Raw genomic sequence first — 22,125 nt, forward strand, 5'->3', positions numbered from 1 at the left:
TTGAAAACATACTTAGAGCCGTAGGAACTGAAGCTGAAAGTTTTAGCCCAGAAACCTTAGATGTTGCATATAACTAATGTTTATAGTCTAGGAACAGTCACCAAAGGATTTATGAATGTTAGATCCTATGAAAAACTTAGGTGCCAAAAAACTCAAGATCTCTGAGCCAGATATGTTTTCCTGCAGAGCAGGAGACTGAAATCAGTGTCTGCCTGTATCAGCAAGGCTCTGGGTCTGCATTTGTCTGAGCACCATGGTCCTTGAGCCTTTCTGGGAATTTTCTCTTTGCCTGATGAACAACTGAGTTTGTGTAGCCTTAGAAATGAGGCCCAGGGAGAAGGATTGTCTAGTGACCCAGGTGTGTATGGTTCAATTCCCTTTCCTTCTTCCAAGAGGGCACTCATGGCTCAACTGCTGGCTCTGTGTCATTGCTGCTGTGCTTTGCACCACTTGCTTTCCCTCTTGATGCTTTCACCTATAGAAGATAGATTGTTACACTGGGATAAGAGACCAGAAGAAAAGTAGCCTGAGTTTGTTGCTTAGTGGGTAGGACTAGCCTGGAAAGAGATTTAAAATAAACCATCTCAGACAGAGGATGCAATCAAAACTCTTGTGCTGTATAGAAGGCAGTATCACTCCTAAGTTTTGAGAGCAGCTGTATCTGTGTGTCATGAGGAATGTGATGCTGTGCATGCCTATTGCAACAAGCCTTACTGGGTACCCAAATGCCAGTTCCATTAAACAGAAAACCAGAATTGCTGAAACAGACAGCTCTGGAACACTGGCACCCTTGGGAGCTTTAGGCCAAGGAGGTCATTGTTAACAGGATGTTTTCCATGTCAGGCAGCAACGGGATAAAATTTTCCAGGATTTTTTTTTTTTTAGCTTAGGTGGAATTCAGACACACAAGATTTCCTTGACTCAGGTCTTAACATCTGTTAAGATGTTACCAGGTGTTTCAGCACTCTGATGACATTAATCTAACCTCTTTTTACTTCTGATGTGCAAAATCAGTTTCTTGAAACACTGCAATGTACTGGCCATGATTGCCTGGTGCCCACGAAGCAGGTTGGCTAACACTGTTTCTGGACAAGGCTGCTGTGGTTCTGGACTCTGTGGAAACACAGCATTACTGGTAGTTGACTGAAAAGCTCTTACTTTGAAAAATGCTTCAGCCCATTTCCTAATTAGTTTTGCAAAATAGGTTGATGTTGATGATACTCCTTTTATACTTAATTTTTTGTACAGTATAACTAGATAATAAAAGAAATTTGGTTCACTTTAAAGGCCAAATCTTCTGCTATTTATAAAGTGCCTGTGTAACAGACCCTTTTTGATCCACCCCAGTGGGTCACAATACAAATGCCTCGAATACAAGTTTTAGTCATACTTCTATGTTAATTCAATGACAACAATTTTTGTACAAAGTGGTCCAAAGGTGACAAAGAAAACTCTACTATAAGCTCTAGGCTGTTTCTTCTTTTTCTGCTTCTTGCTTCTCGTCATTTTCAGGTGTTGCAGGAGCTGCTGTTTCATCAACACTTGGGTATTCATTTGTTGCATTGCTTGATGGAACTGTGGTCACAGGAATGTTTTCTTCATTGGGTACCTGAACATAGTCTGCATTGGGTTGTTTCTGAACCATTTCTCTGCAGAAAGACAGGATTAGGATTGTGATCTCACATGCTGAAATCCCATGTACACTAGAGTCTTTCAAAATAATGAATCTTTGTATTTGCTATCTGAACAGTGACTCTGATGTTATGATGACTGTTTCAAGGTTGTGTGAAAAGGTTACAACACCACTGGTCTGAGACAGAAAGACTGACAGCTTATTAGCTAGAAAGACATCTGCATTGCTGGTTTAAGTGATCCCATTAGAATAAAATGGATTTTAGTATGTTTAAATGTTATGCCAGGAAAGTGGAAAGGGAAACTGAGTGCTGGCAGCATCTGAGGAGTGATAGCAAAACTTGCTGCTCCATGTGAGCTTTCTGGGAAATTCCATGTAGATCTGGGGTCCCATTGAAGTGCATGAAAAATAGAGTTCAGTCAGAAAAGAATTATGAAAAGACTGAAATCTGGAAAGGTAATATAAAATATCTTCTAGAAAATATGGAAATCTAGAAAAATATTTTTAGTAACAGGTATTAATTCCTTTTATTTTATCAAAATAATAATAAACCAACTCCCAATGGTGAAGCACTTTCACATGGTAAAAAAAATCAGATGCTAGTGGATTAATTCAATGCAGTAAGATTTATTAGGATCCAAGTACAAAGCTAGGTGTTAATGCTACATCAATTGAAAGCAGAAATCAGGTGCAGGAGTGACTGATCACTGGTCTGGGTTAGCAGAATTCCGTACTAGGAAGTCTTAAACCTGTGCTACAGGGAAGTCACCGTTTTTTTCTGGCCTCAACTATATGTAGTTATTTAGCATTTTATGTCAATGGGCTGAATACAGTCTGTATAGTGCATGAGATTATCCCTCTTCGGAAGATTTGGCAATTTAAGGGAAAAATGAGAAACCAAAGCACAGAGAAGAAAACATCTCCAGGGCAAGATCAAAATGGACATTCTGGGCTCCATTCTGTTGTCTAAACCTTGTGTTTCCTGCAATCTGAGATGCCTGGGAGTATCCCAAATGTGTGTCCTGTAATTTCAGATACCACTGACCTGAGCCCTCTGTGTTTAAATATCAGTAAATTTTCTGAGGTGACCCTTAGCTGCTCTTTATTTTTTACTTCCTCCACCTGCTTTTAACAGACCCCATTAACTTTAACTCTAAAGAGCTGTTTTTATAACTTGCCACTTTAGTTTGTGTTGTTTAAAACCATTTACCTCACTGTTTCAGATACTGCTAAGTGGTAGCTGCCTGTTAAAATAGGGAAGAGGGCAATGGCACCTTCTGTTAAAAAAGCAACAGGTAAAAAGTCCCCCAAAAGCAGATGTTCACTTCTGGAAGTTTTCTCAATACTTATATTGTGCATTTTGCTTTAGTTCTGGATTAGCAGCAGTGCTTTACAAAAGTAATTGTCTTAAAATGAAGTAAACAGAAATTCTTACTGCATCTCATTATTTGGTGACTTCCTATTTTTTGCCTTCTTGGTTAAGACCCAGACAATAATGCAGATTATAGCAGCTGCCAGAATTGCTCCAATCAGTGCTCCAGCAACAATACCACCATCTGAATCTGCAAAGGAAAGAAAAAGATTACTTGACTTTTAAAGAAGTAGTAGTATAGCAAAATCCCATGGAAATTTAGTTCAGGAGCCTTCAGTAGAAAGAAGGGATTGGATTCAAAGAACTCTTTGCAGGAGGGTGGCCAAAGATGCTCCAGGAAAGTGAGAGCTCTGTGCTTGTGTGGTCTTTGCTGTCTCCCCTCTCATTGGGGAGCTCCCTACCCAACAAACTCCCAGTTTGTGCCTGGCTAAGGGAATCACTGGGCTGTAATACTGACAACAGGTAAAAGCCTTTGCTCTTCAATCATTGCAAACACGTCCTGAAATCCAGGCTGCCTTTAGTTCTGTCTTTCAGCCAGGGGTCACATCTCCAGTGCCCCAGTCCCTGTACTACCACATTTCACTGATGCTTGTAATTTCTGGGATGGGGAGACCTCAGTGGGACTGTTGGCTGGAATCAGAACCAGGTCCAGCTCCTGCTCCTTGCAGGAGATTAAGGTGAGGATGTTAAATCAGTTTTCTAGGTCATTGTAAAGCGTGGGCAGGCCCGCATGAAAACTCCAGAGCTCTCCAAATCCTGTTCTGTTCTTACTTGAAAAAGAAAAAATTAAGCTTCAAAGTTGTTAAAGAGTTTTCCTGCAAGCTGTGCATGTCCTCCATCAAAGGTGTGATTCTTTAGTGTGTTTTACTTACGTTTTGCTGTTAGGTCCAGCTCACAGGTGCTGTTCCCCAGCAGGTTGCTGGCTATGCACCGGTAGTAGCCAGTTTCAAAGGTGGTGAGGTTGCCAATGAAAAGGATGCCAGAGTTTGGATCTGTGACAAGTGGGGAGCAGGTACACATTATTGTTTTTATTCTGTAGAGGCAAACAGTTCTCTCTAGTGGGTAACACAGAGCTATTCAGATATTAGAAAAAGGGTTCACCAATTATTGATTTATTTGTGTGGCTTTTTATATTCTTTAAAATAAAACATTTACCTTCCTTGAAAATTGCTCCAGTAGGTTCTTTAGGGGTGTATTAGAAGCCCTTACTCTGCCAACCAGTCTGGCTGATGTTTTACCCACACTGATTCTGTGGTTGTCTGTGGAACTCCACAAATGAAAATGTGACAGGTCTAGAAAATTTCTGGGAGGGAAGGATGTCCTAGTACTTGAATGACAAATCGATTCAACTTAAATTCACTACAAATTTTAAGGGAAGAAAGATGTAAAGACATACATATTTATCTAATTTTAGCCAATTAAAGGCATGGACAGGACTTCAACTTTTATATATATATATATATATATATATATATATATATATATATATGTTAAACAGAAAAAGCATCCTATGGTTTTGACAGGTGTCAGTTGATTTGAATAAGTAAAAATATGATTCTGACATTGACTATTGAAAGAAGAGGATTAATTTTAATTAGCCTATGTGATACACATCGTTTGGAATGCTGGAATTTCAGGTCCTGAACATGGTTTGTTCGTTCTGTAGTTACATACCACGTTGATTTGTAACAGGCTTGAGGGTGTTCTCATCGACCTTGTACCAGTGGTAGGTGGGGCGAGGCAGCCCCTCTTGACAGTTGCATAGGAGGTAGATCAGATGGCCTTTTTCAGGGGTTCCTTCTACTTTGCAGAAAGGTTTTGATGGTTTGACTGTGAAATAAGAACAGACACATCAGGAGTACACACCTGGGCTGCAAACATCCACCTCAAGTTCTGGTACCTGCTGCTGTGAGCAAAGAGCTGAACCCCATCTACAGGTTTCCATCCAAGAGCAGAGTCTCATTTATGGAACTGACCAAAGCCTCTCCCATCAAAAACTGATTAATATTAAATATATGTACATTAATATTAAATATATGTACATGGCCTAGGATACAGTTTTATTATCTTTCATTGACATATTAACCATTAGGGAGGTGTTGAAACTACAACTATAAATTATTTTCACTCACTGCTACTCACTATTCACCATACACCATTCTGCCACATAGCAACATCATTTTCTTTAGACATGGCAGGCAGCAGCTTTTCCACAGAGAGGATCAAGGCCCAGTTTGTTCAGTATATTAACAGTTGTGAAGGAAATAAACCAGCTATAATTCTGTTAAAAAATGGGTCCATTTTTATATAATGTCCTCATTTTTCACAAAAAGGAAGATTCTGTTCTTACTTACACCATTGTTTTTCATTTCCTACCTCCAGAAATGATTGTTTAGAGTACTGTCAAGGGAAAGCACCAGCAATGAACATAGCCCAGACCAACAACTTTTCTTGATTTTCATGTAAAAAGTGTAATCTTTTATTCAACTGCTTCAAGATTTACTATTTGTTTTGGGAATTTTAGTTGAGAATTATCAGTAGTGCTTTGGTTTTTCAGGAAATCAGTTTACATATATTTTTTGCTTATCTCTGGAAGATAGGCAAGTGATGCCAAGTTCATCTGCATCTGCTCTGTTTCGTCCTTTCTGCTCTGCCTGTTCATGGTTGAACTATTGCTTTCTTTCACACAAAACAAACTTTGTACTATCATCCAATAAATACTAAGTTTCTAGAGGTTTTGGGAATTGAAGTGAGTCAGAACTCTTGGGCTGTGCTGCTGCCTCTCCCTAGATTTATGCAAGGCACCATGGTCAACATTAGATACAATTAGCAAAGTTTTGGACTGTGCTGGGGCTGCATGTAATGGTTTCAGTGAGAAGTTGTCACTCCCAGCTAAAGTGGTGTTTTATTTTAACCAAAACTAGTATCACTTTGTTTTCCAGTATGAAAAATGGACTGAAGCTGGGTAATTCTAGCCCTCCTCTTACCTGCTGACAGAAGGGAACTTTCTGAGAGCACAAAGGGGCTGAAGGCCAGCGGTGGGAGAGTGAGATTTGAGTTCAGAAAGGCAGCTGTGGAGTGGAAGCAGGTCAGCTGTGGCTGGAAGCTAGAGGGCAGCCAGGCTCTGCCTGCCTCCAGAGCCCTTGGAAGCACTGCAGCAGTGACTCAGGGAGCTTCCCTCTGCATCATGGGCCTTGTTTACCACTGCCTGCTATTCCCTCTGGCCCTCCGTATTTCGAGCTGTGACTTCAGTGTTTCATAACGTGGGATGAAAAAGACAATACAGCGATAGAGAGGGGAGGCACTTACCCAGCACATTGACAATCACAGATTTTTGACTCTGTCCAGCATCACCCTGAGGGCTGAAAACTTCACAGGTGTAGGAACCGGTGTCTGAGGGCTGCATGTTGGAGATTGTTATTGATGCATTCCCTGGACTTGTTGAAGCTGTTATCCTGTTCTTAAATGCTCCATAGGAGTAAGACTGGCCTCCTGAATAATAATAGATCTGTGATAAAGAAACAATTGTTAGTTTAATAACAAAAGATCTTCTTGCTGCTTTGTTTGGTACTCAGAATATATTTGATTTCTGATTAAAGCCAAGCAATGTCACCCCCTTTCTTGCCTCCTCCCCCAAGAAAGCAGAAATGAAAACAGCACGTTTGAATACATACTTCTAAAGATCCTTAAAAAACAAGCTTTTCAGAAATTGTATTTTTAATTGTGTAATTGACAGTAGCTAAATCTTTGTGGATACCCTAAGCGCAGACTGATGCAATTGCAAAAACAAAAGCAAGACCATTGACCATGAAATGACAATTTTGTGAAAAAATGCTAAGTCATGTACAGTGAATAAATGTATTAAGTGAAGCACTGATAATTTGTGATAGCATTAATAAGCAGCTCAGTAAAAGATTATGACAAGGAAGGACCTGTCATTGGAAAAAGTGGGTGTCTGCAGAGCTTTCCAGATACAAAATCTGGCAAACAGAGGACTGAAATGAATTCACAAGACAAAGGTCTAAGCAAACAAGGCACCTGATCTGTTGGCAGTAAATTGGAAAGCCATGAGGATGCAGTACAAGAACAGAGCAGAGTCATCACACATGCAATTAGAGCAGCCGTGCTGTGCTGGTTTGTGTCATCAGCTTTGGAGGCAGTGTCATGGGCTATCTTGGTTTTCTGAATTTATATCAGGGAGGAAGTAAAGAATACCTGCTGGCCTCAGTGGTTGGGGGGGTGCCTATTTGGGATCAAGAAGTTCCCCTTTTACTAAATAGTAAAAAAAATGGTTTGCCAAATGATAGGCATAGTAAGGATAAATGTTTCTAAGGAACGCAGCATTTCCTCCCAAATAAAAATTGCTGATTTAACATTGACTGGTTTCACTGACTTCAGTAGCACCAATTGCTCTTAGCATTGTGGAGGAGAAGTGGCCTCATAAGCCCAACTGGTTGTCTGCTGATGGAGAGGAGAGGTAGAATTGTGTTCACTGCAGAGCCTGGGTGGCAGTCTGAGCCTTGGGCCCCCAGTCTCTTTGGGAACTGCAGTTTCTCATCTGTTCTGGGTAAAGTATTTTAGTTCTCAAGGAGTACCTGCCCTCTGTCCAATCTGACTCTGCTCTGAAACAAAGACCTGAAAGAGCAAAGATGTGGAAAACTACCGTTTGTTAATTATTTTTCTGAGGTGTTAAAGATAGTGTTGTATGAAAGTGACAGTATTTGGGATAGGCAATATGCTCCCCCAGTGTCTACATACACACACCAGGCACAGTGAACAGTTCCAGCACACCCAGTCATTTCTCTAAACTGGTGAGAGGTGTCCATATAGAATCAAAGGTTGTGACCCAAATAGATCTAGCATTGTTCCTACTGGCAGTATTCCAGAATTATCAGTGAAGTTGAAGTAACAGCATGTTTTTTAATGGAAATTGGGGGAGAATGCTTGAAGGAAAAAGTTTCCCAGACTCCTCTTCACAGGCCATTCTCATTTGACTAATATCAAAATTTCCTTCTGGTCAAAGTTCCCTGCCTTTTAGGGATACTGCAGCTCCCTGGTGAGAAGTACAATTTGCTTTACTTCACAGATCAACTGATTGCATTTTGAATTAAGAATATTAATTCTTAATTCTGTTTATCCTCCCTGATATGGTGTTGACTGAAGTCTTTAAGAAATGTTATCTAAAAGCCTTTATTAGCTTAAAGCAAGGTACACTCCAAAACTGCCAGAGCACAGTTGGTTTATGCAGAGATATGGCTTTGAAATGAAGGTCACAATCAGCTTGCACAGCACCAGCAGCTCCAGGACTGCAGCTTGGCCCTCTCTCAAGAGGAATTTTGCATACTCCTCAGCCAGCCTTTATCTTTCCCTGCCCCAGGATTACAAACACCAGGTACAATTGATGCAGGGCTCTGAACACCAAAGCATTCCCAAGGTGTGGAACACTGCTGGCACAGTGGGGAAGTGTAAGAGGTCCAGGGTCAGCTCGATGACAGACGTGGTTAGAAAGTGCTGAAGCTGGATACTCCTCCCAATTTCCATTGTGTGTGTGCAATACCATCAGTTTTAAAACTGATTTTATGCTTTGTAAATGTCTAGAGATAGAACTCTTTTGTCAAACCAGAGTCTGGATGGACACACTGTATTCCCTGGGGAAGGAGAGTGTTCAAAATCAGGAGTTTGGTTTAAACAAATCACTCATCAAACAAGTTGTCTACCTGGACTTACAAGAACACACTGGCCACATTTGTGTCATTCTGCATTTATCTGAGTGTGAGCAATAGCAGAGTATTATTTATCAACTGTTTCTTGCATGAGTCTGTGATTTCTGACTTCAGTCTCTTCTGAGGCTGATCTCCCTGGATAGCTCTCAATAGTGATGGGCTGGATTTCCATCTCCTTTCCAACTGGTGAAGTAGGGTAGTGAAAGGGGTTCCATCAGCTCTTCACACTAATGTGAAATTAAGCTCTACAATGATTTAAATGAAGTAATGCGTGTCTTGCTGCAGCATGAAAGGAGTGGCTGGCCCATCATACCCTATTAAAGGCTTGGTTGGTGGAAAAAGGGGCTAAATTCTACTCAGTCTACCTCAGAGTGATCTGGGATGATGTGAGAGCAAGGAATGCTCCTTTATATACAGCCCATCCTCCTGGGAATAAAACTGGCACTGCAAGTTGTAAATGCAGTTGGGGCATGCCAGTAAACACTGTGGAGGAGCAAAAGCTCCTCAGTGTATTTGACCTGGAGTCAGGGTGAACTACATGCTCAACTCCTCATACAAAGCACTGAAAAACTAATCCTGTGTTCTCTCTTTCTGAGTCAATGAATGCAGAGAAAATATTTTGTGCATGCTGTTCAATCTGAGGCAGGTGTCAACACAGCAGAATTTATTTCTTCTCTTCATAGAATCAGAGTCCTACTGGGTCACTTTTTGTCAGCCATGAACATAAAGGCAGTGGAACATTCTCAGGCAATGTGTTCAGCTCCTCTGCAGGCTCCTGCCTGTTCTCTGTTCTCTCCTGTTCCATGCTTATCTCCCTGGCTCTGGAGTTCATTGCCTGAAGGAAGGGGGTAAACACCCAAAAGGCTGAATAATGTTCTGATTAATTACTGAGAGTATCTCTTGTCCCAGAGGTATGATTGGATTTTGTACACAGGAAATTTCATTTAAGAGGGATATGTTTCAGTTAATTGGCTGTGAATTCATAGTCCATTTTAAACAATTCACTCAAAATGGATTTTTAAACCCTGGTTCAAAGTGGTTTTATGCTGTCCTTGAAAAGTGGTTTGTGGCTTTCAGGAAACTGAAATGAAAATCTTTGCAAAAGTGTTTCTGTTTCGATTCAAAAGTAAAAAACCATTTTTTTCTCTTGAAGATATGGAAAACTTTTTGGTTTTGAGCAACTGCCAGCTAATCTTTTCTCCTACAGGCACATGTCACTGTCTTTTCTTTCCATATTACCTAAAATGTATGTATATGGGAAAACTGTATATTTAGTCAGTGGTAAACTTTTTCTGGAAATCTTTGTAATCTCGTGTGATAAATATATATCAAGTACACCATCTTGAATGCAAAAAAAAAAAAAAAAAACCAAAAGAAATCTGCTGTGCTTCCCTTCAAACAAGCTTTTCATGTCCTCAAGCAAATCATGAGCAGCTGTAGTGTAGTTGATGATTTACCAGAGCAGAAGCAATATTGAGGGTGCATTAATGGTTGTTGCTCCTCCTTACCAGCTAGTTTGTTCAGGCAAGTTATTATATAATGGTGCCTTTTCACATTTCATGGAAGCAGCTGCCTGGGTGACTAACCCAGTAAACAACTGACAGAAAAAGGAGTGGAGATCATCATTCCTAAAACTGTTGTCCCTAATAACTTCATCATCTGAGGTACTAGCTCCTGCTGGACAGCAAAGGTGCCCAGAAGGCATCTCTGACCCTAGAAAGGGCTGCAGTTTAGTTGGCTGTTCAAGCTGTGGGCCAGGCAGTGCCTCGAGCTGCTGTCCCAGCCATCCTGACCAGGGCTGTGCTGACCCTTCTGCTCCACAGGCAGTTTCCCCCAGGGTGATGGTGTGCAGTGTGTTTGCCTGCAGAGGAAGCTGTTGGCAGAGCTGAGGACTCTCAAAGGCTGCCAGATGTTCAGCAGAGTGTGTAGAACCCACACACAGGTTGTTGTTGTACATCTTCTGTAGAAAGATCTTCCTTAGGGTGTGAAGGGGGTGTGTGAAGAAGCAGGCAGGAAATTAGAAGAAACATGCCTCCCTCTGCTTCTCTTCTTTTGGCAGGAAAAATATAGACTAGAATTTATGTAAATATCTGTCTTTCAGATGGCTTTGGATGGATTCCTTCATCATTTCCAGGTCAATACTCCTCCCATCCCCATCTCCTGGAGTCACTGCATCACAATGCTCTACATGCCTGGTACTTATGGATATCAAAGTTATAAGATGCACTCGAAGGGGCATTACAAAGTGTCCTGCTAATCTCCACAGAATCCTGCCTTCCTGACTGCAGGACAGTTTCAGGACATGACCTCTTTTCCAGTACCTGTCTTTCCTCCCCCAGCCTCTTCTCCCTTTCCAGCACATGTAAACCTCTTGGATGATGTTTTTCTGGTGGATTCTGTGTATGACTCACAGTCTTTGCCTGGAGAGCTGGAAAGTTCCAGAGGGCCCTGTCATTGGGTTGTTTGTCATTTTCTGTTTGATATTTTCTCAAGCTACTAGAAAATAGATGATATTAACAACTTTACTGGTTTGAGATTGTTATCTCTTTTTGAATTCTGAGGACAGACAGAATTTATAAAATAACAACAAGGGGGAAAATGCTCATCACTTCTTTAAGCATCTTACCTTCTAATGAGAGAACAAATGCCACACAGTTAGAGTGTTAATGAAGGCCCAAAGCTCAGATTCTGAGCTCAGCTAGCTAAGAAAGCAAATGTTCACACATGTGTTGGTTTCTTTGACACATGTCACGTGACTGAGTCCCTTCTTTCATCCACAGCTCCTTTTCACACATTTTTGTCAAAACTCTGATCTGCCAGAAGATAGTAGGGATATTATAGGGATATCCCTCACTGGGCTTTTTGCACAGGGAATTGAAGGTATTAATAATGACAAGAAGTGTCTTTCACAATAGTGCATTGGTAGAAGAAGAAAGGGAGTCAGAAGCCTTTAGAGGATTAATCATTCAGCAGCTTTAACTGATGCAAATAGATTGAAGGAGCAGCTCTTTCATGTCCTCACAGTGTCATTCTTGTGGCTGAACTATTAGTGAATAATTCCCATCAAGAACAAATGTTTTCTTAGTGCATTTGGTGTAACTGCTCCTCAGCAGTTATTATTAGATGTCAGTTTACATTAGGCTGTGCCCTGAACCTCATGGTGAGATGGGAACCCTGCTGCAGTCAGAGGGTTTGGAATGGATTAGGGCTGGAGCACTGAGCTGACAGCTGAGAGGGAGCTGGTTCAGCTCAGTGTCCTTGGTATCCACCACACCTCAAAATGCTTTTATATTCTAGAAAAGAGATCCAGGATGATTTTTTTCCCTATGTAAATATGTAGCCCCAAGTTTGGGCTGTCCAGTCTTGCTCACATTCAGCCCAGACGCTCCTTGTGGGTGCACACACCCTTCAGATACCCTTTGGGTAGAATATTCCTGAAGGTGCCAGTTCAGCCACCTAGAATAGGTGGGGAGGAAAAACCCAAACACGACAGCTACATCCAAAGTAATTTTGACAGAGAAAAATGCAATAAAAAATAGGCTGAGTTAAAAATTCTGGATCATGCATTCGATTCAACTTATTTCAGTCATGTGCTGTTTTTGAGATTTCAATACAGAATATGAATACATGCTTCACAGTAGCACAATCTAGTAGAAGATACTTAGCTCTGTTTCCCCCTTAAGATTATGGGGATTGTTTTCTTACCTTGTATCTCCAGCTACATCTTCCCCGTGCATCTGTCACATAGACCGTCTTTTGACAAAGACTGACTGACTTTTCATCCATACTCAGAATACCATGACATGGGGAAGGCTGTATTTGAGTAAAAATGTGCTGATCTGAGAGTTAAATGAGACTTTAAATGTTCCCCCAAAATCCAAGAGCCATTTCTCACCGAGCTCCCCACCTACCATCCGTGCTGATCACGAGGGCAGGGTGCCTCGTGTTCAGGGTTTTGTGCAGAAAGCACCTCAGGCCTTGTCAACCACAAGGTGAAACAAGGTCATTCCTAAATTCTACCCCAAATTAGGCAAACTAAGATTAAAGTCTAATGTTTCCTCCAAACACCCCAGTTAAAGCCTGATTATTTCCTTCTTGTCTGTGCTTCCCTTTGTGATGGCCAAGGCAGTGCCCCAAAGTCCCACTGACATCCAGAGTCACTCCAACGGCAGTGGCACGACACCAGCAGCTCCATCCCTCTGCTCCCACAAAGCTGTTCCTTACAGTGCCTGCTCAGGCATCTAGGTGCTAGATACAGCTCAGTTATGGATGAGAGAAGCCCTTTCTTTCCAGGAAGTTTTCCTGCACTGCCTCAGGAGGTGCTTCCCCCAGGCTCGTGTTTCTCATGGGCTGGCATGGACTGCTCTGCTCCCAAGTTGGTGTCCCCTGCAGCACTGACAGCCTCTGCAGCTCAGCATCTCAGGTGGCTTGTGGCTGGAAGTGTGTGAAGGTGTGCCCTGAACTGCTCAGACTCCATGGAGGGAATTTGTTCTGTCAGGAGCTTTTATGGAAGCCCCCACGTACAGGGCTGGCTGGGCTCTGGCTCTCACCTGGGGTAGCCCAGTGGCCATGGCTGTGCCTTGCTTTGTGCTGGGCAGCAGAGTTGTGCTGCTGTTGGCGCTACTGGCAATCTGAATTTGGGGTGCCAGGGTGGAAGGAGCTGACACATCTGTGCTCAGGTCACTCTTCTTGCCTCTTTCTTTGGGCTTTCCCTCCTTGTCCCCTGTTGCTGACCAATGTGCCACAAGTTTGCTTTTTTTTTTTTTGGAGAAGATTTTCAAAAGAAGTCTATCAATAATTCTGTTTTGCCTAAAAGTAACAGGCATCCATGACCTTTATTCATATAGTGAATTTAAAATTTCAATCAAGAATCCTGCCCTGGGCACATCTTGGTTGGCCAGGCAGTGTCCCTGAGCATTTCAGTGACTTTAACTGTGGGTGGCCTGGGCTGAGGCTCAAGGTGTGGCCCAGGTTAGGTTCAGGACTTGGATTTAGCTCTGCAGGGCTGCAGCCTCGCCTGTGAAGAGTCAACAGAGGCTTCAGCTTGCAAACATTTACTTAGGTGCTTTGCACTGGGGCCAGCCAAGTGACTCAGAGCCTGAACTGAAGCACAGATGTAGGTGTGAGCAGGAGCTGGGACTTTGCCTGATGACCCAGGCCAGGCTGGGATGTGCTCTGGGTGAGCAGAGCAGTGTCAGCCTCCGTGGGTCGAGATGTAAAGTAGAGATCACCCAGTGCTGGAAAGTTCTCCAGATCCTTGGCTGGGAGTTATTATTTAAAACTTAAATTCAGCAATAAAGAACATGTTGCTAAGGGGTAAATGGCAAAAATAAAAAGTTAAAAATATGTATGGCATCCTATATTCCATGATTTTATACTTCATTAAGTTCAAGTGAGGGAAATTACTTCTACTAGAGAAACTTCTCAGGAAAAGAGCAGAGTTAGGCTCAATTAGAAAAAAAAGAAAACCAGTTGTATTCACCCACTAAAGCTGTGCTGTCTTCAAAAGAGTGCTGTGAACACCTGGCCATGTTTGCTTGCCCCTTTTTCACTGTGCTGCCTGCCAGCAGCCTGGCTGTGGTGGCTCCTCCTTGGCCCTGGTGTAACTGCCATGGTTGGAGCTGTGACACCTGTGGCAGCCCTGGGGAGGGGGCAAGGCAGGACAGGGCAGGAAAACACCACAGCAAGCAGCAAAAGACAAAACCAACCTCTCCAAGGCTGTGCTGAGAGGCAGATCTGCATCAGTAGCAGGGCTGCAGAGGAATGAAAAGCACAGCCTGCCCTTGTGACAAGGTAAAATCTGCTGCTGAGTACTTAGGGACATTAAATTAATACTGGCACAAGTCCTGCTCCTGGCATTACTGATTTCACTCCAGGACTGAGCTTATGGATCTCAAAACACTGTAAAATCTGGACTGTAAGTGGCAGTGTAAAGTAAAGGGGTACCTATGGCCTTTGTTTTTCATATGTTATGCCCTAAAATCTAGCAATTTAACCCTTCCATTCATTAATGCTAAAAGCCAAAGCTTCTTAATGGTATAAATTTGCCTTAATTATATATAACATTTATAAATGTATAGAATGTTTGCAGCTTGCTCTGTTACTTGTTGCCACTGTAGAGAGAAAGGGCCATGTTCTCAGTTCTTTAAATAAACAGTTTTTATTAAAATTAATAATTTTTTCCACACATATTTGTTATAGAGAATATCTCCTCTTCTTAATCTTATTATTTTCAGTATAGTGCCTGCGTGAATAACATGGTCATCAAGACATCTAGCATTTAGTAAGATGTCAGGAATATTTAAAAATTTAGTAGGTGGGAGAAGATGTATTTTCTGTAATTTTTTACAGAAATTGTAAGTCTTCTGTCTTCAAAATATTTGGCAGAATTTTCCAATAGTCAGAAATGGAATTTGAAAATGTTATTCAATTAGTTGCCAAAAAAAAAAAAGGCAAACTTTGAGTTGAGCCAGAATTTTCAACAAATTTTTTAGGGCAAATATATGCTATTTATAAGGAAGTGTTTGGTACTTTGTTATGAATCTGTTAGAAGAATCTAAATATCTCATAAAATTAAATAATTTTATTCCAGTTAAAATTCAAGCTATTGTTCTGGTATTCAGTAAGATATGGTGCCAGTCTTTCCAATATAGTTGTGTTTGTCATTTTACCAGCATATTAAATATATTTTTGCATTGCATATTAGTATTGTTTCACCTAAACAATGAAAGCCAAAGATGGCAACCTCCTCCATTTTCATGCATATGCTTCCTACTTGGAACAAAATGTGAAACTTCATTCAGCAGTGTGCCAAGCCACCAGGGCAGAGCCAGGTGTGTAGAGAGATTATCTTTTTGTTTAAACTTGTGAGAGGGAAACATGCAGGCTTTCAGGCTCCCAGTCCTTTCTGAAACTCAGAAGAGTCATCAGCCTGAAATAGAGATACCAGCCTCATTCAGAGGGAGGGTGAAAATCCAGCTTTATGTTCAGCTGCGTTGTGCGATTTCTTAAACCATATTTTCCACAAGCAATCACAAGCTTTTCTTCCATGTCTGCATTAAAAGCATTAATTTTATTGTGAACAGGTTCAAAATGGTAAGGAATTGCCAGGTGGTGGTAAAAGGATACAGGGTCAAGTAATGCAAGCCTGAATGGGTTGCTGAGAGCATTTTAGAAAGAGCAGTGGCCCAGCCCTGCAGCCTGCAGGGACAGTAGCAGGATCCGGGGAGCAAAGGAGCCTCTGAGCCTCCCTGAGCCTGCCAGCCCAGGAGAGCTGGAGAGGAGATTGTGCCTTGGTGTTCAAGGGGATTAGCACTAACCCAGGGCCTTTCCAGCCTGAACTGGCTTCGTGTAATGAAAATGCAAATCACCCATCGCAAGCACAGCCATTACAAACGTGTGAATTTGCCGTGAAATGAGTTTCAGATGGGGGAATTCTGCTGCAATTTTTCCCAGCAGTGTTTCCCAAGGACCTTATAGGCACATCTTTCCCGTAGGGAGAGCTGCAGAAGCCAGGAGGGAGCACTGGAGGGACTGATCCATAAGGTTTCCCTGACATCTGGTAGTCTTGCATTGGTTAGTTCTTGTATTCTGAACCACGCACAGTATTTTATGGTTGTAATTTTCAGGGGGTATTTTTCTCATCATTAGCCACAGCTTACAAATGGTTTTCCCCTCCTGGATCTCTTGAAACAGTGTGATCCTCCCTCTAAAATACTTATATGGGATTTAGTGTGCTGCAATATGGAAAATCTGATGCAAGTAGAACAGAAAGACTCTAACCAAACCTGGATGAGATGAGTTTGATTATATGTCAGTGCTGTACTTCCCACCTGAACAAGCAATTATAATTTAAGATGTAACATACTGGATCAAAATGATAATATATTGTACTATATACAACTTAGGAAACCTGTAGCTACCACCCTTTCAGCAATAATCCTTCATTTAATAAAATAGTTTTAACTTGAGGAAAGCAAACAATGAGTAACAACTACTCAGCTACACAATCAGGCTAGGTGTGCCTACATCAGTCTGGCATTCAGCTAGAGTCAGAATTTGGGGTGGGCCCAGCGTTTGTACTTAGCACTGATACAGGCTTTATCTGGGGCTGTGATATACTGCAGGTGAGTGAGTCTTGGGTTGAATTGCCATTTCGTACATTTTGGCTGTTGTTGTCCAATGCCAAATGCATTACAACCTGCACATTCTGCACATTGCAGGCTAATTCTGCTGTAATTGACAAACCAAATGGAAGGTACAACAGTATCAGCAATGGCAAGCCTCCTACTGAAATATCATTAGGAAATAATAATGAACAGGACAAAAATATCCTGAGTGTGGACTGTGACATTCCTCTAAGTCAAATTTCTTTACATCAACTCTTGGCTGTAACACCAGGCAGGAGGATTGAACTTTCAGAAAAAAAATGTTGGCAACAGGATAAAAACAAAGGGCAGTGATTGTTCCACAAGCCAGGGCATGGAAAAGGAATCCCAGTCGTCTTCAAGGATTCAGCAACACTTCTAATTAGGATTTCTTCTTCTAAAGGAATGTGCTGCTGACTGCTCACCACCTGTCAGGACTGAGCTGATGGGAGCTCATACCCTGTGTGTTATGCTGGGAATGAAATGCATGGGTTCATTTCCCCACCAAAACATAAGATCAACACATACTTCTTCAAGTTTGGGCAGTAGTGTGAGTACGTATAGATATACATCCCATCCCTGACCCCTTCCAGGCAGACCAGGCTGCCCTGCAGGCTCTTTACAGCCACACGAGAGGCTCAGGCTCTGACCAAGTCACTGCTGGTATTGGTGTCCTTCCCAACCCCATCCATGCTGACCCTCCAGCCTACACCATCATCCCCCAGAGCAGGATATTGTTTGGCTGTGCAGCCTTCTGGGGTCTCGGGAAGGGCAGGGACCATTTGCCCTTGACCTGGAATTGTTCTGTTTCCACAGTGGCAGCCACGGGATGCTGGGAAATACCAATGCAAGTTTGCTGTGGCAAATTTCCTGCTATGACAACTTTCTGCAGAGTGCTGCCAACACTTGCTGCTCACTTTGTGCTCACAGCCCACCATCATGTATAGCTCCTCTTAGTGAGCTGCCAAAAGGCAACTGCAGTGCCTGAGTCAAGGAGCTCTCATTTGACCCTTAAATGGAGAACAACACATTGTCATAGGCAAGGGCGTCTCACCAGGAAAGCAGCTTTCACAATGGCAGGAAATATCTGCCAGACAAGAGAAAAGGGAGCTGGTCCAGGAGCTGCAGCCCTTGTGTGATTTTTGGACACCTGGTCTTTGCTTCACACTTCCTGTGTGACTCGGAGCAAGTTGTTTGAGCATCTGAATCTCTTTTGTACTTTCTCGTCAGTTTGTGAAGGCAGTCAGGCATGTCAGTGGGAACTAGGAACCTAGACAGTTTGTTCATCTGCCCCTAAAGTTCACTGCACCCCAGTCCTTAATCTCTAGGTAGGAACCCCAACATTACCTGGTCTGTAGTAAGGATAACCCCATCAAACATAACAAGACCCTATAAGGACTTAAGGTTATCTCAAATATAATTCCATAGTAATAATAAACAAATGTCTTACGGTATGCAGCTGGCTCTCTTTGGCACTGTAAAAACTCCACTGAATAAAGAAATCTCCCAGGGGTGCAGAACTGGTGTATGTACAGAGGAGGGTTGCATTTCCACCCGTTGTGACGTTCACTGTCTTCTCAGGGACTGTGACCACGACCCCGCTGGTGTGGCCTGTGGGCAGTGAGAGTGGAGAGGAGAGATCAGCTGGGGCTGCCCTGGGAGCCATGCAGGAATTATTGCTCTCTGTGTTATTGAACAAACTGAAGGATATATCTGGCTGTTCTCCTTTTCAGTACAGTTTCCCTTGTGCCTTGTGTGGAAATTTCAGAGATAACAAGCTGGAACTGGGTAAAAACTAGCAAGCAAATTAATCCCCCAGAATACTCTTGCCCTTACAACAAATAATATTCTTAAAAAGCAGAGTTCCTAAACCCATACTTGTTCTCATTGGCTGATACTCATCTCCTCACTAAGAGTCTGTGGTTAAACTGAAGATTTTGTCTGCACTCACAGTGCTCTCCTGCGCTTGCACTCATTCACAGCTGTGTCTACCCCTCTCTTACCCTTTTCTTGTCCTTTTTGGGTTTTTTTTTTTTTTTGCAGTTATTTCATCAGATATCTGATCTCCTTCACTGTGGGAGAACTTATTATCATTATCACCTCCAGTATTCCCACTTCATACACCCCTATGTTCTGACTGGGACTCAGTGGCACTGTTGAATCCCTCAGCTGGAATCCAGCAGCTTTTCTTTGTTAATTACTTCCTTTTTGTTTAGGTTTCTAAGTGTTTACCTCCAGAAGCTGTTTTTTATTCCAATGCTATTCCATTGGAAAAATCAAACAAAATTTTTTGGAAGTGCTTTTACAGTGTGGGTTGTAGGGAGCTCTTTGGTAGCTCGATCAACCCTTTCTGTTGAGCTCAGAGCAGAAAGGGAGCAAACACAACTTGTGAGCCCTTCCCATGCTGCTCTGATCAGTCTTGACTGCACAATCACAGCAATGAAAGGAATCAAGCACCACCTCACAGTATTTATCTGTTTCTATCCTCTCTGAATTACTAGCCATGATAACACATGACAGCAAAGAGAGAGCTGTCAGAAAAATAAGTCTGAATTTCAGGTCATTGAGTCCAGTTTGAAAGCTAATGTCCAAAGATTCAGACTGAGAATGTCTTTCTTTTGAATGGGATGGAAAACATGAAACATTTTGGAGCTTTCTATGCAAAACAGGCAAGATGAGAATTTAATATTATAATTATTTTCTTATGGTTTTATTGCATATATTAATGATTGAGACAAAGATGTAAAATATTTTTCTCAATGCAGGATCTGTGCATCTTATGTTGGGGTGCTGCTTTTGAGAGTTTAAGCAGAATCTGCAGTAACACTAAAGAGTATTTTGCCGAAATTAACAGCCTTGTGTGAGAAAACATTGTTTATATAAAAAACTATATATTTTGTCTTTTTAAACTATTAAATATTGCAAATTCATGAGTTAATACAGTGTGCAAACCTATCTGAACTGTTTTCCTTGTTTGGTGGCTTCAACAGTAAAGGCTCACTGCAAGGAAGAAAGGAATAACACACTTTCTGTGTTGAGGGTAGCTGGAATGAAAATTAATGGGTTTAAACTACAACAAGATTTATATTAAATGTGAAGACATATAATACAGTGTCACAGGAATGGCTGGAGCCTGACCTAAATGTGTCAAAGCTGCCCTGGGGAAAGAGGAGATCTCAGGACTGGCTGCCAGTTCTGCTTGCCTTGTGAGTTCACAGCAGCTTAATCCTTACTGAGATCTAATAGAAAAGCTGTGCCATCTTATTTTAGGTATCTCAGTTCACTGCTCTCAGCTTGGAGAATTGCTGTTGGCCAGAGGATGATTGTTTCCTGCCACAGTTTACGTGTATTAATTTTCTGCTCTTTGTGGGATTAAAGGTACTGTCTTTCAACACAATATTATTCTAATAAAACATCAATTTTCCAGTCATCTGCTGTGCATATTCACTTTATCATTCTCTGGTTTAAGAGTCAGGAGTGCCGCAGAGTCTGACTGTTAAAAGCTTTTCCGGAAGGAATTAATTTTAGCAAAAATGACTCCACAAAGCATTCTAGTTTCCATAAAACTATGTTTTGAAGAAATAAATTTAATTGAAACACTCTTCACTCAAGTAAAAAGGCTGTTTAAAGCACGTTGCTAATTGCAACATGGATCTTTTGACTGACAGCAGAGTGAACTGGCCCCTGCTTCCTCACCATGAATGTTAATGGCACTTTCACTTTGCATTCATGGCTTCCAACCCCTAACCCCAATTCCTACATACAGGCCTTTTGGTTTAAATTTTTAAAAGTGCACAAATAAGAAATAACTCAGTAAAACCAGCTTGTGTGAACAGGGCTATAACTTGTTAAAAATGGCTGATCCTTGTCTTTACTCATCGATATTATAGTGAGACTGCTTCCTTCCCACAGAGAAAGTCACAGTTAATCAGGATTCTCCCACTTTCATGAAGTCCTTTGCAATTTTTAACACTCATGAAAAAAATCCAAGATTGCTGATCTTTTCTGAGCCACAGCAGGAACCCCCAGCCAGCAGTACCCACCAATATGGGCACATTGCCAGCCTTAAATCCAGAACTTGCAAATTAGAGGACATTGCTTTGAAGAGTATGTATGGAACCAATTCTGAACTACTTTTCATACCTAAGGTAAAAATCTGTTGGGTTTATATGTGTGTGTGAGTTAGCACACTGAAACTCCAGGAGCAGCTACTTAAAATATTTCTATGGCACCCAAATCAGATAATTCCATCTGGAAAAGAAGATGTGGAAACTAATTTTCATTTTCTGTAGTGGATACAGGGGCTGTTTATCTCCATGGAGCATTAAAATGACTGCTTCTGTATATATTAAATGTAAAGCTTAGCACAATGAAATGCCCTTGAAATATGAATAATACATAGTTTTTACTATACCATAAAATTCCTGGGTTTCACAAAGTATTATGTCCTAATTTAATTAAAAGATTCTTTGCACGCTTAAAGCTAAGCATCCCCCCCTCCAAATTTTTTGGTGGTTGAGGGATTGAGGCATCATTTTCCAGCCCTATCATCAAGGGGAGACAAAACCCAAATATGGAAAAACCTGACCTTGAAACATGTGAAAGACCTGAACTCTCCACACAAGAGCTCTTCGCCTCTTCCTGACATCAGAGCAAAGCATTAATCTACCAAACCAAAATTCTGTTCTTGAGCAAAAAGCTCTTACCAGGCAGGGCTCAGTTTGTGTATTTCCAGAGGATGGTCTGGCAGTATAGCTGTGATTTTTACTCCATCCTGAAATAATTCATCTCTAAATTCTCCCAGTGTGCTGGTCAGGCTCACCTGCTCCCTGACTCCCACAGGCTCCTTTGCTCCAGCACTGCCTCAATCAGTTTGTTATTCTTACCTGCAAGGATGGCTAGAACTGGAAATATCTTCAGCATTGTTGCACACATCTTCTTGATGCTGGGAGAGAAAAGAGACCAGATGCTGCTTCTGGCTTCCACTGAGACTGAACTGGTTTCTTTTTTGAAGTTGGTTTTTTGTTTTCCTTATCAGCTGTGTCTCAACACGTCAGTGAGCTGTTTCATTCTCCTTTATCACATGTGTGCCTTTCTCCAGCTAGTGGTGTGACTGTTCACTTGAAACCATTTTGTGGGGTTTGAGCAACCAAGGGTTTTGTTAATAATAAACCTTTGACTCAGAGAAGCCCAAATTCTCCCACTTTTGCCAGGCCCTGCAGTATTTGCTTACTTAAGTACATCCAGTGA

General features: G+C 41.7%; 1 protein-coding gene across 1 annotated transcript; it reads right to left on the reverse strand.

Annotated features, from left to right (window-relative positions):
• Positions 1-1,465: 1,465 nt before the first annotated feature.
• On the reverse strand, positions 1,466-21,810 carry VSIG1 (V-set and immunoglobulin domain containing 1; the record flags this gene model as incomplete). Its single annotated transcript, XM_084213026.1, has 8 exons — positions 1,466-1,649; positions 3,069-3,195; positions 3,878-3,997; positions 4,680-4,835; positions 6,315-6,513; positions 12,434-12,541; positions 18,326-18,486; positions 21,762-21,810. The coding sequence occupies 8 exons, from the start codon at positions 21,808-21,810 to the stop codon at positions 1,466-1,468; spliced, it is 1,104 nt and encodes a 367-aa protein (XP_084069152.1).
• Positions 21,811-22,125: the final 315 nt, after the last annotated feature.

This window comes from Fringilla coelebs (assembly GCF_963513975.1).
Source record: "Fringilla coelebs genome assembly, chromosome: 11".
NCBI classification, from domain to species: Eukaryota; Metazoa; Chordata; class Aves; order Passeriformes; family Fringillidae; genus Fringilla; species Fringilla coelebs.